Genomic DNA, 24,131 nt, shown 5'->3' on the forward strand with positions numbered 1-24,131 from the left:
TTTTGTTTGTGACGACATAGTTATTTTATTATTGGTTACGTATTTACTATTATTGTGTAATTTAAAATTAATATTTGTATTTAATTACACTACGGTGCATATTGTATAATACTGCTAATACGTACATGCTGTTCCTAATTTATTATTTTTACTAATACAGCCATTCATGATTCAATTATTTTTTGCGCATACGCATAAAAATGTTCATCATAGAAGGATTAGTTGTACAGTTTAGAATTTTGTAAGTATAACTAACGAGCAGTGTTGCTAACTGTCATTGACAGAAACAAGCTATTTGGCAGGAAAAAACGCTAGATTTTGTGAAAATAAAATTTCAATACCTTTTTTTGCCCATCTACTAGCTAACTAGATGCCTATTGAAAAATACTAAATTGGCAACGCTGCTAAAGGGGTAGAAGGAAAAACGACAATTAGTGAGAAAGAAAAAAAAAATCATCGGGATGGTAAATGTATAATCTCAAAATAAACAATACAATAAAAAATATACCAAATTAACATGCAGAAATTCAGTACACATTCATATCTTCAAAATGCATATAATATGAAATGAAAAATGATAATAATATAACATATATTATGGTCGCTTAGAGCCATGGTGGGACATATTTGAAAAGTGGGTTTGACGATAAGCATTTAGAATGGTTGCAACACTCTCTTTATAAATGGGAGGATATTATAACGTACATCTTTAAAAAGAATAAATGATATGTAATTTTCGATAAAGACAAATACTATTTGATTAAAATAATGAAGATTCTGCTTAATTGGGCCAAATCTTAAGGAACTATAGCCTAATCATTATATCTTGGCTACGGACGTCTAACAGTGATCTGGGGAACTACGGACTATGATAGTTTTAGTAAGTATAACATTAATTTACATTGTTTAATTGGAACAGTAAATTCAAGATCATAATACATATTATTATGTTATAATCATTGTACATAAAAAAATATGTACAACAATTTAATATTACAATATGGTCTCATAACAGCACTTCAATTAGATATTGCGATATTTTTAATCATATAATATCAAGTAATGTTTACTGCCGTGTTGGCCTTTGGACCTGTAAGAGTCAATCACTACATCTATCATTCCGTATTCCATAGAATCTATTGATGAAAATTTATTTACAAGTGTCTCAACAGCCAGAGATTAGTGCAAAAATTTCCCTTTTACAAGCATTGCAGTTTGTTGCTGACAGGTATAAAAACCAACACCATACAGAATTGCTTTGCTATTCACGGGTGTTAAAATCTTTAGATTCCCAAAATTTAGAGCGATGAGGACAATGAGGACATGTTACAAGTCCTATCGTGAATTGTCAAGAATTTTCGACGATATATTGTGAGGATGCAATTATTCACTGTTTAATTTTAGTCAAAATGCCCTAGCCCCGGAGTATCCCAATTAACGGAATCGACTGTATCGAAGATGTCACTTCTGACTTTGCAATCATATTGTACATATTATAGTGGGTACACAATAAGCAAAAGAATATGTAATCCAATGAAACAGAATATGTTTGCGGAGTATTTAATTTTATTTAAATTCCCTTTGAAAGCATAATACGTATAAACAAAGTTAATAAATATCATCATAAAAATGTCAATATTGAAGTAGACATAACACATCACTTGTGTTTTATATTATTGAAAACACAAAAAATAAGTTTATAATCCGAAATCAAAGAAAATAAGTATTATGTATAGAAACATGGATTTAAAAATAGTGCAAATTTTTACCCTGTTTTTGAGACGATTTCTCAACAGAATATGATAAAAAAAACAGAAATATATTTTTATTTTTAATAGACATAGAATATATTAATGATATAAAATAATGCCTAAAATATATCTCAAAATCGATTTATTTACGCTTTCTTTGCATCCATGTTTCTAAAATGTGATTAATATTTTTTATTTTACACTTTCTTCACGATTTGAACAACGTCTTCATCATTGAGCACATGATCTATTCCCACTTTTTGAGGCTGATGCTTCACCGATGAACCCCACACGAGCGCACTGTAAACAAATAACATATTACAGATGATGTGAAGTCTAGTTTACACTGTAATAAAATATACTTTGTGAATCAAGTATGTTTTACAACAGAAGGAATGGGATTACATATTGAGTTGTTATTACCTTGATTACTATAGGCAACTGCACTAGTAACCGAGGTAAATAACAATAATCTCGTCGCGATACATTTCACTTGCGGTGGATGCAATGGAATAAAGGCACTGGTGAAATGCTTTCATTTGTGAAGTATACCGTTTTACTTTATTGTGCTGCAACAGATGTCATTGCTATACGCTGTAGTGTTAAGTAATATTTCTCTCGTTATACCTTGGTACGCGGCGCATATAATGATGAATTTTTGTCACATTCTATTTAAAAACAATGAACTGTATATTTCTTGACAGTCTTCATAGAAGCAGTTAATTTGCGAGCATGTATTTTCGTTAATGAAACTAAACCATTCTCAACACCCACAGAAACGGTTTGAATAATGATAGGTTTCAGTGATTAGACAACGATAAGACAGCATATTTTCAGGACACTGTGTTGAAAAGCCGGTGCACACTTTGCGTTGCAAATCATTTTATAACACTTTACATATGCTCCCGCCAATGTGGTGTCTTGTAGTAGCCACGTAGTACGAACTGCACACACCACAATGGTGTCTTTACAACACACATGCAACTTTGCCATACATATTTAATTGCGAATTTTGCTTTTAAGATTTATCAATAGATAGTTGAGCGTTCACCCAAAATATGAATCCACGATAAATGAAAAAATCATTGTAGAATTCTATTTTAGTTGGTTTTACTAACACAGCAAAAATCTATCAGCACATCTATTCTATACACAAGACTGTTTTCGGCTGCTACGGCAGCTATCTAGGGTAGGTTTGTCTAGAAGTATTAGCACTTATTGTAACAATTACAATAAGTGCTACAATTTGACAGCACCTCTCTTGGCTATGCTAAATTTTAGAGTGAGATAGACAGTTTTGACGGCTAACTTATTGTAATTGTTACAATAAATGCTAATACTTCGATACAAACCTACTCTAGATAGCTGCCGTAGCGGCCGAAAGTGGTCTTCTGTATAGAATAGATGCGTAGGACAAATTACTGATGTGAAAGGAGACGGGGTATGTTTGACAGCAGTCAAGACAACACCCAAAAGGGCGACCTGATAAAGCATGGTGAATAATGATAATCAATCGAAATTTGTTGTCAGGAACATACAAAACGGTTTATAAAATGAAATCACTTACATTTTAAATTCCTTCACAATGGACCTATGCAACCGATTGCAGAAGTCTTCGAGAGTGGTGTGGTCACTGGGCAGAACGACGGGCGAATTGTAATCAGGGAGTTGTCCCTTGGGCTTGGTGTATATTCTCACTAGTTTCAAGTATTCCCACATTTTTTCCAGCAAGTCGTCAAAGTTCCATCTGTGGTGGGCAGAGATCGGTACGCAGTGCGGGATCTTGTAAATTACATCCAGTTCTTCGATGGATATTTGATCTGTCAATGGAAAAGATCATGAAATTTTTACAAAAATGAAATTGAACTGCAGAATAAATGCTGCAAAAATTCAAAATATTATGAGCATATCTTGAAAAATGGCAACCACACGCAAAGCCCCATTAAAGACTTGTTTTGCTATAGGGGTGAGTGAGCAAACTTTTGACAGAGTGCCAAAAATTACTTGCACAACTCATGGCTCATGAAAGAGTAATCTTTATTACGGTTTATTGAATTTTTTCATATTATGTTACAATTCTGAAATCATTTCATATTACGAAATTTGAGTTAAAGAAAATAATGTCCGCAGGATAACTTTTTTCGTAAATTTTTTGATTTACGGCGAATTTATAAATATCCGGGTTCATAATATTGTTGAGATTATTGTAAATTGATCAGTATCAAACTGTGTTGTATTATTTGTATTCCTTATTATAATCGTATATCTCTGTCCACGAGGTAACCTTCGCCACTGGTGAATTTGGGGATTCTCAGTGTTGGACTGAAATTCTGTGTCTTTCGAGAATGGAGAAAATCGGAGTACAATAAAATAGGAGTTGATTCCTACCATCTTAAATGGCATGTTAAAACAGGCCTGAATGAATGAATTTGAAAACTACAAAATAATTTTAAATAATCCATACGTATCTAAAAAGAATAAAAAGATTTGATATAAATTAAAAAAAAAACAAGTAATATGTACACATTTTTTTTAGAAAAATCAATTTATTTAAACCATAAATTTTTCAAAAATCAGTATGTAACCTAAAGAACTTATTATTTTTTCATAAAAACATTCATAAAATGTATCAATAAAAATTAGACTTCTAATAAATTGCACGTTATATTAACTCTTTTACTCCCAGCTGATTTAGCCTAGCATATGCGAAAACTCCCAAGCGTTTTTTGACAACAAATCGTCGATTTAGTTTTTTTTAAATAACTAATTCTACACATGTTTTAAAAATTTGAAACTTTTTTTGTGTGTTCTCAATGGTGTATAAAGCAATAATAAGTAATAATATTGATAGTTTACATCAATAAAACAAAAGAAAAAAATAATGTATCAATATTTATTTAGAAATGAACGGATAAAACTATGTTTGAACAACAAAACAAGTGTGACAACATTTTTTTATTTATAATTGATATATCAAATTTTATAATATAATCTATCCTTATGTAGTAACAGAAAAAAAAATAAACATATTATTATTTCTCTATGAAATAGAATTTTTATAAAGTAATCAAAAAAAATCGTATAGTGTCAAGGTATTCAAGAATATTATTCAATTCACGAAATCGCAAGAGAATTCGATACAGTATCGACGACTAACTGATATGGAATGAAGTAATTTCAAAAAATAAGTCTCAAAGCACTAAATCATTTATAATATTATTTATATTCATGTATTTTTTCACCATCTTACCAAAAATACAGTGGCATCCATTGTTAGTTCAAAAATTACAAATTTCATTTTGTAATGTGATATATGAATCATAAAACAACTAAAAGAAATATCAGAATTTAAAATGTGTCATAAAAATAATGTTTTATTATTTTTATGACCCTCTTTGGTCTCAAGTTCGACAGCAGAGCAATTATGACTTGTGAGTTATTAGGGTATGGCATAATTATAAACAATGCCGACACTAAAATAAATGTTAGTCACCACCCAACACACAGTGAATATAATGCTTCGTCTACATGAACGAAATATGACGGGAAAAAATTTGGAATAAATCGTAAATTTGGTTCCAAACTTTCGGCCGATGGATCGGCCCAGATGGAGTTTTCGCATAGGTATGGTGGGCCGAAATATCGGCCCCGTGGGAGTAAAAGGGTTAAGTATATTTTTTTAACAAAAAAAATCATTTTAATGTTTTTAGACGTGTATTGATTATGTCTTATATTTTAAAATAAAAGTTATCGGTAAAATGTATTAACCCATTCGCTGCGGACCTTTTACCACATTTAGTGCTAACACCGCGACTAGCACGTTTGCTGGAGTTGGCCATTAGATATAAATTAACATGATATTTAAATGTGGTAATTGAAAAGTAATTAACTGGTCAGCAGTGAATGTATTAAATAACATGCTAATTATATCTAATAGCCACCTGATGGGCAACGCACCAGTTGCGTTGGACGCAGTGAATGGGTTAAATTGCAGTTTTTGCTAAAAACGTTACTCCAGTGTTAATGTTGCCGTTACTAGTCTCTGAAAAATGTATTTTACTCACCAATTTTATTAAGTAAATAAATGCAGGGAAGATAGATTCGATTTCCTTCTATGACATCAATTAAATCGTCGCTAGTGGCGTCATAACGCAACGTGATGTCAGCATTGTGAATTTTATACTCCGAGAGAATAGATTTGACAAGATCAGAATCCAGTTCGGATTGAATACACTGAAAATTAACAAAATAAACTTAAGAAAACATAATATGAAACATGAATCTAAAAAAAATCTTTTGAGTCACATCACATGTAGTTTCTTTGTGTTTTGAATTTGTTAAAATTTATTGTGGTTACTCCCCACATACTGTATTAATGTAATACTAATTAATAGTACTTCTGCACAACACATATTGACGACGAAGAAATCGTTTTCTACAATTATTATGATTGGGTACGAATGTCAGGTAATTTTGAAGCAAATGGCATGCGTGAGGATTTTTAATAATGTACAAGAACACGTCACTGAAATAAAAATGACAAGGCACTCTGCTATAGTTTTAACAAGGGCATGTGAGTGTATTCTCGTTTGACATTTAAAAACATGACAAGTTAACAATAATAAACAATGCACCGAATGAGTGTACTATTGCCCTTAGCAACAACATATATGTGCGAGTCAAGGATTTTAACTTTAACTACATATAACAAATTGCGATGCAGCCTGAAGATGACTTAACGTAGTCTATCTAAAAGAACACCGAGATTTGATTAGCGGAGTATGAATACTGGTAGTTGCCGGTGGAGATGGCGAGTTTATTTCCGGATTATTATGACCGGAAGTACAGTTTACATAGGTATAATAAATACAATAATATAAGGTAAAACTAGTGAGCTATGTAGCCTGAGGCTTGGCTTGGGTTGACTGTTACACGATCAAGATAAAAGCGGAGTGAGATATTCGTTCAATCGTGATGACTCCCATGACTTCGGTGAGAAATGCATTTTAACATTATGAATATTAAAAAACACTACTGAGGTAAAAGTTCATATTTGCAATTGGTAATTAATTAGATTCGTGTGAAATTTGTATGCTAAAAATGTATGTACTAAACAATCTTATTTTCACCGTCAGCGTTTCTCACTGAGTAAGCACTAACCAATACAGCTGATGGCTTGTGAAAAATGTATATAAAAATATTTTCGCGATCGTGTCACAGATTTTGTTGACAATGCTTGTTCTCACAGGATTCATTGATCGACACAAACGTAATCCAAAGCCACGGGTCACATTAATAAGATTTAATGTTGTCACCGTTTTTATTACGTATTAAATTGAACTGTATGATTCTTGGGTCGCGAAATCAACCAATTACCATAATCTGCACCGCGATTTCCTAACTATCGACTCGTGTGTCAGCCGACGACATGACGTAATTGTGACGTCAGCCAATACACGCTCGAGGCATGCCGCCCAGCACACAGTGTTCACCATAGATATTATTATGATGAAACACCTATATGTGTATGGTGACAATGAATAATGCCACTGTCTGACCAGCGTTATTTTCTCGAATGCTATTATCACTCCGGTAGTACGTCACAATGATGTCATATGGCGTCATGTCGACCGGGCGGCTTGCACTCGCAAGTTCTAACATAGGGCCCCTGGGTCACTACTCAAAACGGTTAAGAAACCCTGGTTTTATTATTTTAATGCAACAAAAAAAAATACAAATGATAAGAAGTAGATTCTATTGTATTTACGTATTTATTATTGATAACAAAATAAGACCATGGTTACAGTGAGAAGAAATCGTTGATAAAAAAGAAAACTATTTTTATTTAATTGTATATTAAAAAATGTGCATGTTTTGCGATATATATTATGTTAATCACACAATCTTTTTTTCATGATTTAATTTAATAGCACCTGTACACGTGCATGGATTTACTTGCACCAATAGTGTGAATTTTAAACTATTGCGATAACTGTTTACACATAAAAATGCTGACTGTCTCAAAAATCTCATTCTTCAAGAGTAAGCGAGATGTGCTGTTGTCATCTTATGGTACTATTTGACAGGTCGTAAAAATCGGTTAACCTCAAAATGAGTCTCTTCGCGTGTAGTTCATTTTTTGCCGGCAGGTTCGCCACTATCGTTCAATTGTCATGTGAAAATCCAGAAACTTCTGAACTTTTTTTGATCCACGCAAGCAATCTTGCGATTTGCACGAAAATACATGTTTACATGTGCATTTCCTTGTTATGGCCGCGATAATAGGTACTGTCAGCAGTAAATTCATTCATGTGTAGACGGGGTATAAGATTACTTTGCAATGAATACAAAAAGCATATGTGTAACACACTCAATTGGTTGTAAACTCGAATATGTGTCATTTAAGATTATTTGCTGTAAAACAATGTGGCCGCGATCTGCTACGAAATCTGGATATGAAAAAAGTTATAATGTGTCATGACAGCCGTTTCCTCTAACCACCTTTCCAAATCTTTATTGGTGAACCTGGGGTTAATTTTGTTTCAACTGAGTTGAACTGAGCTGAACAGTTTCTTTTCAATATTCATTAAAAATCAGGTCTAGTTTTCAATTTAAGATTAGTAATCTTACCGTTGTATTCAAATTGATTCCTCCTTTTTCTTTCTTCCGAAAAGCTATATTAGGCGGTTGTTTGTTCAAACGCAAGCCGAATCCCTCCAACTCATGCTCCAGGAGTCTCTTGTGCTGCAACGGTTTGAGAACGTCCAGCACAATGAAGATGAGACTACAGGTTCTGGCCACGGCTATCACCTGACGACCTCTACCCTTGCCGTCTTTGGCTCCCTCTATGATACCGGGCAAATCAAGTAACTGTCAACAAGATGTAAAAAAAAAACAAATGTAAATCAAAATGGTGAAAGAAGTACCTGTTAATGTACATTACAGTACTCTTCAACAAAAAGGGATCATTCAAGTATTATGTAAGCCTATTTTTGTTGATTTTGGACACTCCCCACCTTTCAAGATAAAATAAAAAAATAGTACATATCCTCTCCCCTCCAAGGCAAAAGATGTGAGATCTTTTAGGAAAAAATGAACAATATTATTCAACAATAAAATAGGGTACAAGTTGGTTATGGGGAAGCCAGCGGCAAAAATATTTTGAAAATAGACAATATACTGGATTATTTGTTAGGTTGGGTTAGTTTAAGTTAGGTTAGGTTTTCATTCTTGAATTCATGAATTATGAACAAAATCGGCTATGACAATTAGCGTGGTTCCCGCCTGGCTTCCCCATAACCGACTTGTACCTAAAATAGTTACCTACTAACCAGCGGCGGCTGGTCTAACATCATGCAAGTACAATGCACTGCATTGCTTGTATTGCTATGAAACATCGTAAATCATATTTTTTCTTCATAGGTTTTTAATATTATCGCTCACTTATTGTAATGCAAACCATAAACCGATGTGCCCACATTCTCAATCGGCGATAATACAGGCACTATGCACCGTATACGTCATCCTCACTGAAATCGTTTGCGCCCCGACAATATATTTTGTTTACTTAAAATGAACCCAAAGCTTAGTATTAACTAAAGCCATTATAAAACAACTTAAACCGTGCTAATAGTTTTCGCCATGCGTAAGTTCCAGAATATCGTGCGCCGATCGGGTAAAATGACATCATTTTGTTCTGAGTAGAGCGATTACAAATTTGAATTATGGTTGGTTATTATAGACGCTGCGACTTACTGGTCACGCTCAAATTATGTTTAGTATCATATTTAGCAATCTCGTATGTAAAATGCCTGTTAAACTAAATACAATAGAATTCATTATTTTCTAAATTTAAAATCGGTAAGAAATATAATAGAATGTCGGTAAGATATTTTGATTTATGTGTACTGCAAATTAAATCAGTGAAGATAAAAATAATTTTGGTACCTACCGCATTTCTGGAAAATTAATATTTCATTAACCTGTGTGTTGACTAAACGCGAAATGATGTCGGTTATTTATAATAGGTATAGAAAATTATTTATTCATGAATTCTAGTGATAAGCTAATAAATCTTCATAATAATCATTATTCATAGTGTACAAATTGCTAAAGATAATGTACTTATATAGAATAAGATGGCTTACGTTAAAAGTAAGAGGTATTTATCTACTATAAGAGATGCAATCGTTTCTTAAAACTAATCCAATAAAGATTTAAGTAACTCGCAACATGTTTTATTAAAAATATAAAATATACAGGTAATTTCCCAAATGTCAATAACGTTTTGTCAAATCAAAAATAATGCCGAATTGATTTCATTTTTCAATAAGGTATGTTTCCAGCGCACCCTCAAAAATTACAATCCAAAAAATCACCGGCCGCCACTGCTACTAACCAATGTTGTTTAATAAATCTCATGCCACGATGGCCGAGCGGCTAACACGTCGGTTTGTAATGTAATCCCAGGTTCGAATCCTGGGTCTGGCAAATACACATTATATTGTTTTTCAATTTGTGTTTGGAGTCAGAGTATGGATAAAATAGATTGAGCAAGTGACTCAACATTTAATGTTACTTTTATATAAGAGATTTTTTGATCCCACCATCTCAGCCGTCAGTGAAATAAGTAAAATCGAAATCCCCTCCAACCCAAGCATGTTTCTTTTGAAAAATCTTGGAAGCATACCAATTAGAAAAATAGTTGGACTGGATGGGATTCGGGCTCACATCTTTTACTGCTTGGGTGAGTGAGTGCTCTTATCCGTTAAAATACCAAAATCTACAATTTTTCAAAATTGTTTTGTACATAATATTTTGTTTAACAAATTCTCATAGTTAAACTATTTTTTAAAGTCAAAGTAGACATTGAATAATATTGTTAAGCATTGGGTTTACGCAACTGGTAATAATTCAACCATTTTTTATAATCTGGAATTAAAGTAGACAGACATATTTTCACATGCCTAGTTTAACGTATTCTCACCTGAATTTTGGCCCCCTTATATTTAATGCATCCCGGGACGGTTGTCAACGTTGTGAACTCGTAAGCTGCCACCTCCGAGTACACACCGGCCAACGTAGTCAGCAAAGTAGATTTCCCGACGGATGGAAAACCGACGAAGCCTATTCTGGCATCTCCAGTCTTTGCAACATCGAATCCTGCAATTCATTACAAAAATGTCAATGCACAATCAGTTGGCTCGTCTGTTTGTATGCAAGTGAGGCTGTATGACTGACAAAGTTTAGTGTGAACTATTTTGTCGGATCTCCACACCCTACTTCTAGCCTTCGCCACTGTTGTATTGTACAGCAAGTTACGTATTTCACAGGAGAACGATTTATTAGAATGTGGGTTTTTAAGGTTAGACCTGGTTTACATGCGCATGGATTTACTGCTGAAAATACATATTAACTAATTAATTATTAAATAACAAGAAAATGCACGTATTATCGTGCAAATTGCAAGATTGCATGCATGGATCAAAAAAGTTCACAAGCTTCTGAATTCACGCAATAATCGGTATTTGCATGGCGGATGCGCGTAGAACGATAGTGGCGAACTTGCCGGAAGAAATACGAACTACAGTGCACAGAACATTTTGATGTTAACAGATTATCTACGAACCTGTTAAACCTGTCAAATAGCATCATATAATGACAACATCACGTCTCGCTTATGCTTTAAGAATGAGATTGGAGAGACAGTCAGCACTTTTACGCGTAAACAGTTTTTATTACAATGATTTAAAATACACACTATTGGTGCCAGTAAATCCATGCATGTGTACAGGCGCAATTATGTTTTTTATGCATATTTTATATGTATTGTGAACCACAAACCAGTTGCAGACAAAGAATTTTATGTGAGCAAGAGTTCAGAAGTGCTAACAGTGCATTGCAATTTGTAAATACTAGGATTAATGATGTAATATTGTGTATTGTACAATAAAATAAGCAAAATAATTTAGACCTAGGACTATAATATAAATTAAAAGTGTCGGCCTACAAAGGTGTTAAAATGACGCTAATTACGAAGATTACGACGTTACATCCTTGGCTAACACGTGAAAGGAGAGATAAGTTTCTTTTTCTTTTGTTATTAATCATTTTGACACTTCTGCCATTATTGTTCTACTATTCACGTCACATTGTCAGTTATATTATTTCTGTTTTATATAACAGAATTTCATTGACTTTCTACTCTCTATGAAACTAATTTAGATTTAATATAGAGCAATTACACGATAAAGACAGGTATTAATAATAACCTTCGCCTGTTGCAGCGCCGCCACCTTTTGGAGTGATCAATTCTCGCCTCAATTTGGCAAGTCGTGCCTTTAGTAAACCCAAATGTCCAGCCGTCGCTTTGTTCTTTTGGGTCCTGGCCATCTACACAAAAAGAAATCATTATAAAAGTCATTCAATCCAGGCTTACATATGGGACAACTGACAGATTGGCGGTCGTTGGAGAGAAAAAAAAATACCGCCAGATAACCTATATTATTTTTTTTACCTCCGCTTCGATCCCCGCGATTTTTTCCAGTATCGTACTCATTGTTGCGGCTTATTTCACTGGTTTGCAATTTACAAAAACTGAGAGTTCACTCAATATAAAAATAATAAGTGGTGTTTTCAAAAAAACTTAACGAAAGTCTTGACGTATAAAATACTCGGCCAGCATGCACATCGTGCTGCCGACTCAAAAAGGATCGACAAAATAAGAATCTGTTTTACCGACAGTACCAGTGTTGCCATATTTTTCTATGCTGATTATAGTACAAAGCCGTAAAAATAATAGTATTTCTGAAATATATATAGTACAGGATCATTTTTCGTCTTGAATCCTTTAAAATTATAGTATTTTGGTTTATTTGGCGTAAAATTATAGTATTTAACATTTTTCGCGAAATCAAAATTATAGTATTGTACTATGATTATAGTACTGTTGGCATCACTGGACAGTACGCTTTGCTATCATCACAACATTATGATTATATTTTATACCAAAGAGATTGGACTCAAATCTCTTTGATTTATAAGAATATTATGTAAATTCTCCGATAGGTATGTTAAAAGAAATAAGACTATTATTGTTACTGCTTGTTAAATATAATTATTTAAAGTAACATTATCATCTTGACCGATTTAATAATATCGAAAGTGACTACACAGTCAAGTAAACAGATTGAACATTTTCATATAGGTAAGTATGTGAAAAAGTTTGTATAAAATAATAATTATTAACAAATTAATTAGGTAGGTACCTAATAAAATGTCATATAAATTATTAGGTACTGTTCGGTTATACGTAATACAGCGGAAAACGCATTTTGAAAATAGCCGATAAACTGGATTATTTGTTAGGTTAACCTAACCAAACCTAACCTAACCTAACCTAACCTAATCTAACCCAACCTAACCTAAACTAACCCAAACTAACAAATAGTCCAGTTTATCGGCTATTTTCAAAATGCGTTTTCCGCTGTATTCCGTATAACCGAACAGTACCAATTATTATTATGTTGTTAATTCTTTTAACTATGTCTTGTTGTCAAGAACTAACGGCAAAGAACGTTTATGCAAATCAATACGATTATAAAAATGTAGGTGTAGATGTAGGTAAAAAATGTATTAAATTAAGTACTAAAACCAAACTTCTGTTTGTAATAATAATGTGAACTTCTGTGGGAAATATAAACAATATCTAAACTTCTGATGAGTTTCATTCGATTGCCCCTTGAAAGTAATTTGGACAGTTCCGACTAAAGAGAAACAGTTATATAATAAAAATATTTGTACTATCAGCGGGTCTATTCTATACAAAAGGCTGCTTTCGTCCGCTAAAACCGCTAACTAGGGTATGTTTGTATCAAATTATTAACACGTATTGTAACAATTATAATTAGCCAGTATTAATTGTTGCAATAAATGATATATTTTAACGGCATGCCCCCTGCCTGTGCTAAAATTTAGAGCATGAGCGATAGAGAAAGAGCGAGAGAGAGACAGTTTCGACTGATTAACTGATTACAATACAATTACAATTATAATATTTCAATAAAAAATGTATGTAACAAATACTAACAGATTATCACGTTAGCACGTTAGCGGTCGATAGTCGCCTTTTGTATAGAATAGACCCGCAGGGGTGTGAAATATTACCATCTGAGCTACCCGACGCCCCTAGATAAGTCAGTACCTAGGTACCTACCATTGTTTTTAATGAGTTAAAATGAGCCAAAAAGATGGCTGTACAATAATTAAAAAATGTCCCAAGGTACAACCCTTTCTTCAATTTTGCTTAAAGTGCGATTTTGATATTATTTTTGAGTATTTTTTTTATTATTATCGAAATATTATTGGCTTTTATATAGGTTTTGTTCAATAGGGATCATATTTCAAATATTAAAATGTTAGTAGGCTATCATCCGCACACGATGCCTAGCATCAGGGCCGGTCTTAGGAAGTGCGAGGTCCGATTAGGGTATCTGCGTGATGCCCCTAGGTACGTAGAGAAAATGTTATAAGTACCTATAAAGGTATGTATAAAACGGTTAATGCATAGCAGTGAGAATATTTTATTTGTATAATATACATTTCTTTAACAAAAGTATCTAGGTACCTTCAGTAGAACCTCGATATCGCCTATTATACGGGTGAGGGAGTGTCCGTTAAAGTCGAAAGTCCGTTATATGAAAACACTAACAATATAATTATGTTTATTCGTCTTTGGGTGGTAATATATCCAGATACACCCGTTGGGAAATGACGTTCATGTTCGATGTCGACGCACTTGGTTTCCGTAATCCTGTTTTGAAAAAAGAACAATGTTTTGTTTGCACTTTTGAAGTATGCTGTTTTTTTTATAACCAACTTTCTAAAATCATCAAAAAGCGTGTAATTTAAGTTGAGTTTTATTATCTAACGAATAGTCAATAAATGTTATTAGACTATCATGAGCAGAACATTGTTTACACGCGGTGACGTTTTTAACAATTTTCACAGTTGACCTGATATTTTGTCCGTTATATCCGAAGTCTGTTATATCGAGGTTCTACTGTACTTACTTAGATTGCAAAATCATATACTTATGATTTTTCTAAAATTATAATTCATAGCTTCTTGAGTAATGATTAATAATTATTATTGATACACATACTTATATTGTTTCTGAATATCTTTATTGAAAACACGCTGAAGATGTATTTAAATAATAGGGTTGAATTTTTAGAAGAATTCCACGATTTTATCGCACAAGGGTCTTGCGTTTATAATGTTCAAACTGACAAAATATATTATGATGATATTTAAAAATCAATATTTCTTTTGTCAAGTTTTACGTATTCTTTTAGTCAGAAGTCATCTAGGACGCGAGGCTCGATATAGCGAGAGCCCCGGTTGGACCCAATCGGTCCAACGACCGTAGACGGTGCCTGCGTACCATGTGACGGTCGGATGCGACTCACTGGAGTTGAGTTCGAAAAGTCCACAGCTGACTGGTGCCAATAACTCTGCACTTTACCTAGTGGCGAGTTTCCTTGACGCATATGAGGCAACCGAGTCGTCAGTACATATAAAAAGGGGTGGCGAAACAATTAAAACCTGTCATACAATCAATAAATTAGACTAAAAAAACTTCTCACAAATTTAGTATAAAGTTACCCAAAGAAAAAAAAATCTTTGAAAATAATATCAAAAGAGCCCATAATAATGTAGGTATAACCACTCAAATACATACACAAAACAATTAATAATACTTAACTAAATGTCGCCACAGTCATCTTTAATAACAATTATTTTAGTTGAAGGATGTGATTATAGTTTTTATTTTTATATTATCGTGGGGGTGTGGGATTTAAAAATCAGTTGATGCGTCGCTAAAGCCGCGTTGACACAGTCCAAGTACGATCCAAGTACACTTGGACCGAGTGCTATCCAAGCAGTGTTGCCAATTCAAAATTTTTAACTTCAATAGATTTTGACAAAAAATTCAGTAGATTTCATAAAATATCAGTAGATTTTGAAAAATGTGGTTTATTAGATATGATTTAAAAATAATAAGAATAACAATAACTAATAATATTAATTTACTGTAAACAATGATGATATTAATGGGTAAAATGGCGCTCTTGGGTAGAGTTACAATGCTTTTTATGTCAATTTAGAAGTGTATAACATCAAAAAAGGTCATGCGTAATCATTTCAAGTTTAATATTAAAAGAATCATCAGTTAATTTACAATTATGGAGAAACACAAATATCAGTAGATTTCTTGAATTTCGAAAAAAAATCAAAAATTCAGTATATTGGCAAAAAATATCAGTTGATCTACTGAAATTTCAGTAGACATGGCAACACTGTAAATCCAAGCGACACCTTCATACTAATTATTCCTATCCAAGCTACTCGGACCGCGTCCTACTCACCCGAGTTAGCTTGGATAGGTATAATTAGTATGAAGATGTCTCATACGAATGCGCGTGGATGGCACTCGGTCCAAGTGTACTTGGATCGTACTTGGACCGTGTCAACGCGGCTTAAACCCGCCACGACTCACGCTCGCTTTTTGATTATATTCTATAATCAACGTAATATGTCACGGCAGCAATTTAATAGCTTTGTATGTAGTATAAACTATAAAGGGTGATATGAGAGGTTAGAATAATTTACATAATGGGACTAATAATAATTATTAGGCCCGTTTGTGTCGCTGACGTTGAACTGTTCTGTCTTTTAGACATTCCGCATAGCAATGTTATACACATTTATCTTAATATTGCCGAGGTGTGTAATAGTATATTCACTTGAATAATTTTATGTTGCTTGATTCAAGAGCGGTCCGGACCCGAATCCCATATTGTGCAGGCTCTGTTACTTCTGTAAATTGAACGCTGAAGAATGCAGGGTATAGAGCCATTTACGGAGTAAACTAGACCCCGACTCAAAATCTGGTGAAATTCCCTTCAACTTAAAAAAAATCGACAAAGTAAGTTGCCAACCGCTGCTCAGTAATAATATTCATTATCTATGATGATGTTGAACAACGTGTAACGGTCGCTTGTAACTTAAAAAAACATAGTGGAAAAAGAGAGTAAATATCGGGATTAAACCGATTGGACTATCAAGGTTGGCAAGAGGGATGGAGGAAAACCAGTCTCCATATCTGCGTTCAGGCGGTTATTTTATGCACACAACACATTTTTTTTCGATACTTTCGCCAAAAACCTCCTTCGCAGACAAAAAAATGTAGTTCTACGTCCATAAACTCTTTGGTTTACTAATCCAGTGAATCACTGAAATGTTTCTTAACATTACATTTAATGTAAATAGGTAGACATGAATTACGTATCTAGCGATTATAAAAACACAAAATATTTAATGAAATACGATTAATAAGGAGTTGATTTATTCTAATGACTCTACTCCGGCTCATTATTATGTATTTTTCAAATTTTTTAACAACGGGAAAGGTAGATAATTATTTTTATTCTTGCCCTAACATACTTACTTCATTTTGTTATGCCTCAGCATTGGGGAATCGGGGAAACAGAAGGTCGCGCCACCTTCCGTGGTCCATTGTCACGTCTTGTGCCCCCCGCCACGTGAGACTTGCAGCGTGTAAATCACTTCTGTAGCAACACTGCAGTGTGCGGAAAGGTAGAGGGCTGAAGGCTGTGCTACAACAAGGATACGGAGTAACACATGTCCCAGCCACGTGAAGCGTCTCGTAATGACTATTTCGATCACTAAGAGCTGCCGTGTCCGCTCACGAACTCAAGCGTATGTTACGTGGTCGTACTAGTGTACCCCATTCAATGAAGACATAGATTCTTAAAGCACAAAAGTCGAGACTTTCGAATCTTGGTTAGAAACCACATACGAACTCGTTGAACAAACGACGATAAATTTGGTCTTCATAGAATAGGTAGGTATAGCCATAACAAAGGACACTTTTAAATATATTATTTATAATAAACCAAAAAAAAACTGTCTATGTCAGTGGTGCACAACCTATTTGAAAGAGGGACCAATTTATCAATTTCCTAATTTTTCACAGGCCCCGATCAGTGAAAGTGTTGACAAATAATGATATTATTATGACACTAGACGAGACATACGAGGGTAGTCCCAGAAGTACCCTACCTAACAAAGAAAATACAAAAAAAAAATGGGAAAAAATATTTTTATTTCTCTACGTAGTCTCCTTTTAGGTCGATACACTTTTCCCAGCGATGTTAGCTTCGATACCCTGTTTATAGTGAGAATCGTCGAGCTCGTCAAAATAGCCATCAACCACAGACTCCACCATTTCATTGTTAGCAAATCTTTTACCACCGAGCCATTTTTTCAAGTTTGGAAACAGAAAATAATCCGAGGGAGCTAAATCTGGCGAATAGGGTGCGTGAGTAAGCAATTCGAACTTTAGCTCATTGATTTTGGCCATCGCGATAACGGATGTGTGAACTGATGAATTGTCCTGATGAAACGAAACTTTCTTTTTCTCCAAATGCGGTTGTTTTTTCTTGATTTCATCACTCAAACGCTTCAATGAGTTTGCATAATACACACCGTTGATTGATTTTCATTTCTGAAGATAATCAATGAAAATTACCCCACGCGCATCCCAAAAAACTGACGCCATGACCTTGCCTGCAGATGGAACTGTCTTCGCCTTCTTTGGAGCCGATTCTCCCCTTTCAATTGTTTTGACTGTTCTTTCGTCTCAGGTGTGAAGTGATGGACCCATGTTTCATCCGTGGTTATGAATAGACGCAAAAACTCTGCTTTATTGCTGTGAATCTTCGCCAAACACTTGATTGAAATATCCTCACGATGCTGTTTTTGTTCCATTGTGAGTAATCGCGGCAACCATCTTGCGCACAGCTTTCTCATGTTAAAATTTTCAGTCAATATGTGATGTACAGCACTTTTTGAAATGCCTACCATGTCTACTAGGTCCCGTAATTTTAGTCGACGTTCATCCAATACCATTTTGTGGGTTTTCGTCACCATTTCTGGCGTGGTCACCTCATTTGATCGACCACTGCGATGTTCGTCTTGGCAGCTCGTACAGCCTCGTTTAAACTCAGCCACCCAATATGTTACTATTGTAAACAAAGGAGCAGACACCCCCAGAGTAGAATCTAGCGCCGCTTTGATATTGGTTGGACTGAATCCTTTCAAATGAAAGTATTGTATCACATAACTATGACCAATTTTTTCCATGTTAAAAATTCACTGAGAGCGTTCACTGTTGATGGCTGACAAATAATTACCAATGGGTGTTACTTCAATATAAATAAAAATAAACACTATCATTGTGCATTACATAAGATCAATAAGACTTCATATTGGTGGATATTTTGGTGGCAAAACGACTTTCTGTTAAAAACCCGGGCGAAGTTAGGGGGTTTTACGGTACTGAACAACGCAGCGTCGCCAAACTTCAAACTTAGGCTTTATAAGGTTGGTACGTTCTATCATGGTAATTATTTTCAAACAACTGCTCTCTATACATCAGGTCGGGTACTTCTGGGACTACCCGGTACATTTTATTATGTATTTACACGATAGAGCTAAGTAAGTATATTATAGGACATTAGAATTTTATCGTTTTTTTATTTATTTTTTTATTAAGCTCCGAAGTCCGAAGTCCGAAGAACATTTTAACATACACTATTAATACATATTATTACAATAATTACTCATACAGTTATTACAATACAAATTTACAGGAGAGGAAAAAATAGGAAAAAGAACAAAAACAGTTTAAACTTGTAGGCCACACTCAGAAACATTTGGACACACTGGAACGCCTTGATATTCGGCCGAGCCAAAAATATCGCAAGATCCAGTGGCAATTGGTACTTTTGTTTACTTAAATCTTTAAGAAGCCGCTGTCTCTGGGTATCATACAGAGAACATTGCCAAACAACGTGGTTAACATCTTCAGTCTCACTTCCGCACCGGCACCCAGGGTCATTTAATAAAAAAATTGATGATGAAGTACTTACTTGTTATTTTGAGCCGCGGCTTGTTCATCACTGGTCTATGAAGAGACATCTCGTTGATTAGCTAGTCGGTGAGCGTTGTAATTTGGAAAGTTCGATTGTCTAAAATATTGATTATATATCTGGGGCTCAATGCTGGAAGTGCCTATGTCAAATTCATCAATTGTTTAGTACAGGCGATCTTTTATTTCTCATCAACAACAATACCAACATGAAAAGCTGGTTATAAAAATATAAATTAATAATTTCAAGGCGGATTATCAGAGGGGGGTTTTTTTTTTTTTAGAAAATACTGGAAAATGAGGAAATCTCAAAATTTGAATCTGAATGTAAACATAGGCATTTCTTGGTCTAAAATATGCTGACACATTATTTTTACATACACTTTCAATGTGCTCTCGTTTCATTAATTTTACATCGGCTGACATAGGTATTTCTAGCATTGTAATAAGGAACATTTTAAAGTAATTTCTCATAGTTAACTGAAAATGCCCAAAATCTGCTAGCTAATAGCTAGATGTAATAATTATAATCAAGTGAAAAAAGAAAACGAATTGGGGAATATAATATTCCAGCTTCCAGAATATTAGCATAGATGCCACTTGAGAGATGAAAATACTGAAAACGCACGTGGCTGTTCTAAATGAAAATGTACGTAAGTTGAACGCTGAGAGATGTGCGCAACAGCGCAAATGCACGGTGAAAAGTTATACCCTTGGTTCTTGGCGAAGGCTTTTTAGTTTACCGTCGGATGTCCGCTGAACAGTTCACTCATCACCGACCGCTGAAAACGAAATGTGGCTCTTATAGCGCGATGTACGAATCTAACGTGTGTTCGAAATTCAAACATGACAGAACATTACAAGTGAAATAGTAGGGGGATGATTTTATTCGTATTACAAACTTCAAGACTATATTATTATTGTTTTTTACGTTAATATTATATTTACGAAGCTGTAGGTACAGACAGCTTAACGTTTACGAACAATTAATTAGTTACCTACTCGTTGGCACGAAATAAAATAATTTAAACCGCTGAAAAAATAATACGTGGAAATTTAGTGAGTGCTCAGTGACGACGAAATAAAATTTAATCCCTTATTAAAAACATAATAAATAACTGTATTGTATGTATAAATTTAGAAATATGCATAATATGTTAAATTAATTTAAGTGAATTGATTCATCATTTATTTAAGGTAAATAATCAAAAAGTTTTATTTATATAGAATTATTATGACGTCTGGATCAGTATCATAACTTCAAATTTGATCAGGGGTCGCCTTATGTATCTTGCTCCTACTTAGGACAGTTTGTAGAGCGGCCTTTTGTGTTCATGTGGTTTTTTCAAATTTCATTGAGTGCAGGAATACGATAAGTTAAGCAAATGGCTAACAATTAAGTCTGTTAATGCAATCTCCACCCTGTGGAGGCCCATATTCTCCGCTCCGATATAGGGTCGATCGTGGTCATGGCCCCTACAAGGGGGGGCTGACAGGTCTCTAACCTGGGGGCCCGGCGAGGCAAGTCGACCAGATAAGTGAGATAAACACACATCACAAATTTGCATTAATAGTAAAAAAAAGTCGCCTGTGGCGCTTTTTTCCTTCCGATAATATTATTATTTCAAATTATGTGGTTGTACGGTACAACTTCATAATTGAAATGGATATATTAAAATATACAAAAAAAAACACTAAATATACCTAGGTACATTAATTTTACCGCGTACCTACACGATTCGGAAAACGCTACTGTAAGCGTCACACTGCTTTTATCCATGGCGATGGGTCGGGGGGCCCGCTTCAGGATGTGGGGGCCATGATCGTGGTAATTCACTTTACTTATCTAATTAACTAACAATACAAAAAACTTATTTTTCGATTAGTGAATAAAATTATGGAACCGGAAGAATACAACATAATAATATATCTACAAGCGAGCTTTGTTTGATGTCAGTGATTCATTTAATAATACATTTTGAAGGAAACATCTATTTTGTTTCAAACAAGATATACGCTTGAGGCAATTTCAATACATACCTACTTATATACTTAGTTTGAACACACCTACTATTTTTTAAATAAAAATACGACACCTGATGGGACTTGAACTCGTATCCACTGGATTCGCGTCAATATGCTTTACCAATTAAATCACGGACGTCTTATCTAATTACTATGAAATTCTAGGTATCAATAAAATTTTGTGTCTTAATTACTAACCGACGTCCGGATCTCTCTAAATTTTAGTTATAGCGTTATGGCACAATTTAATAAACTATTTTTTATACAGTGAATAATTATTCACATACATTTTCAAATTTTATAAATTATTTGTTAAATAAAAAAATGAGCATTGCTTTATTTACAAGTAACAGTAAATTGTGTCAGTATATTATGGTTTTGAATTTAAAATAGGTCCCCATGGACCACAAACCGCCTCCCCATATTGTGGGTTCTTGCACCATGCAGGTGCACTGGTTTAGATTGACCAACTCACAAATAAATCGATTTAATTTCTCATATTTAATAATTATACGTATTATTTATTAATTTAAAAGTTTAATATATCACCATCTTATACGTAAACATTAAATAATTGGGGAAAGTGAAACTTGGGAAATTTAACAATCATTTTAGAAATATGATTGATTTATTGATAATTTTCTTAGAGGTATATTCCAATTATTAAGAAGAAATATGTCAGACATAAAAATGATAACCGAGGTGCTGAGGATTGAATGAATTCAAATGCAGTGGTTACCAATTTGAGTAAATCAACTTAAGGCTATACCTCAGTTGAGGCATGGTCTAAAAAGATCGTGGCTAGGTGATGCGCGGATTGCGGGTCGCGGGTGCAAATGACGCATGCCGACCGAAATATAGTTTGTCATATAAATCCAACATGCGTCCATTTAATGTTCTGTTTATTTTATGGAACTCGAACGAGCGGAGCTGTTTGCCAGGGTCCGTCTTCACACGGGTCCAATTGGTCATGGAGATCTGATAGCAATCGAGGCCAACTTTGCGGCATTCGAGAAATTTGCAGCGTCGTATGGGGAGCCAGTCCAAAAAACAAAAAAAAATCTTTCTTAATTTTCTTCTATAAGCACTACGGTGCATGGTTGCAGCATCAGTCCCGTGCGGCTCCGTCTCGGGACGTAATGAGCACTTAAAATCACTTCTTTCAGACACGTTTAAAGCATCATAGAAAGCGGCCGTGCATATCCACGGCTGTGCATATATGCCGGGTGGTGGTGGGCACTTTAACGTATGTTCTATTAGTAACAAAAATAATATATTCATTGACATGTTTTCTTCTTCAAGTAAATGGGTAACGTTTTTAGTCATCTTTACACGATTTAAGAATTAATACCCCCGTCGCCATCACGAAACAAAATGACGTATTTACACCCCGACGTTCGTTCTCCGAATGCCAGCGAGTCCAAAATTTCGTCCCGCCTATAGTTGAAAATTATTTGCCGTTTCACTGATGTATCGTCATAAAATTTAAATAGGTAACTATGTGTCTGTAAACTCTACACAATGACTTGTTTTCAACTTTCTGTAAATTAGGTCTTGTTTTAAAATGATGTTTCATTATTATTCTACGAAAAAATAATAATAATTTTTGTTTGTTTATTAAGGACGACATATTTTTTATGAAGCCAAATATTTAAAATAATAATATATGGTTGCTATGAAGATAATAGGTATTATAAACCATTCCTATATGGTATTTTCAACGTTGGGGAAAATGCTTATTGATTTCTTCTAACAAAGTAGTTTGGTACGTATTATTTGAATCCTGTTTCACGTATAAATAAATATATCAGGATGTAAAAACTGCTCATATTTTCGATCATGTCCGATCCTAATAGGATCATAATAATTATAGACCTCCACAGAGTGGATGTTTGTGTAAACAGATTTTTGTTTTTACGATAAGTGTATGTCAGCCACTTGCTCAATCTATTAGGTTCATACTCTGAGTCATACACATAGTGAAAAAAACAATATATGTACTTGCCAGACCCAGGATTCGAACCTGGGTCCCACGACGCTATAGGCTGACGCTTAAGCCGCGCGGCGATCGTATGAGTATACGTGAGTATTCGATGAACTCATACGAACTGAAACTGCTCATAATTAGGGATTCCAATACCGGGATCCCGAGCTATGTTCGATACCTATGAATCCCGGGATTGATAAACATAATCCCGAAACATTCAGGATTGATTTTTTTATCAATTTTTATGGAAAACAAAATAAAAACGAAAATATAACAGAAAAATACTTTTAATAACAAATACCTACATTAGAAATAAACTGAGTTTGAATGAAGTTTGATTTATACCCATGTG

General features: G+C 34.2%; 1 protein-coding gene across 1 annotated transcript; it reads right to left on the reverse strand.

Moving 5' to 3' along the window:
• Nucleotides 1-453: 453 nt before the first annotated feature.
• Nucleotides 454-12,462, reverse strand: 128up (GTP-binding protein 128up). The gene is made up of 7 exons (XM_085944785.1): nt 12,268-12,462; nt 12,023-12,143; nt 10,738-10,913; nt 8,382-8,621; nt 5,816-5,984; nt 3,319-3,571; nt 454-2,051 (listed from the first exon to the last, which is right to left on the reverse strand). Exons 1-7 carry the CDS (start codon nt 12,307-12,309, stop codon nt 1,949-1,951), a joined length of 1,104 nt encoding a protein of 367 aa, XP_085800911.1. The 5' UTR covers nt 12,310-12,462; the 3' UTR covers nt 454-1,948.
• Nucleotides 12,463-24,131: the final 11,669 nt, after the last annotated feature.

This window comes from Rhyacophila brunnea, unplaced genomic scaffold (genome assembly GCF_057557595.1).
Source record: "Rhyacophila brunnea isolate RB1 unplaced genomic scaffold, BYU_Rbru_1.0 scaffold_17, whole genome shotgun sequence".
NCBI lineage: Eukaryota > Metazoa > Arthropoda > Insecta > Trichoptera > Rhyacophilidae > Rhyacophila > Rhyacophila brunnea.

Coding starts and splice junctions, on each gene's coding strand:
- 128up (XM_085944785.1), bottom strand. CDS start 12,309: ATGAGTACGATACTGGAAAAAATCGCGGGGATCGAAGCGGAG. Junction 10,914..12,022: donor CGGCGCTGCAACAGGCGAAG/GTTATTATTAAT, acceptor AATGAATTGCAG/GATTCGATGTTGCAAAGACT. Junction 3,572..5,815: donor TTATTTACTTAATAAAATTG/GTGAGTAAAATA, acceptor TTCCATTGACAG/ATCAAATATCCATCGAAGAA.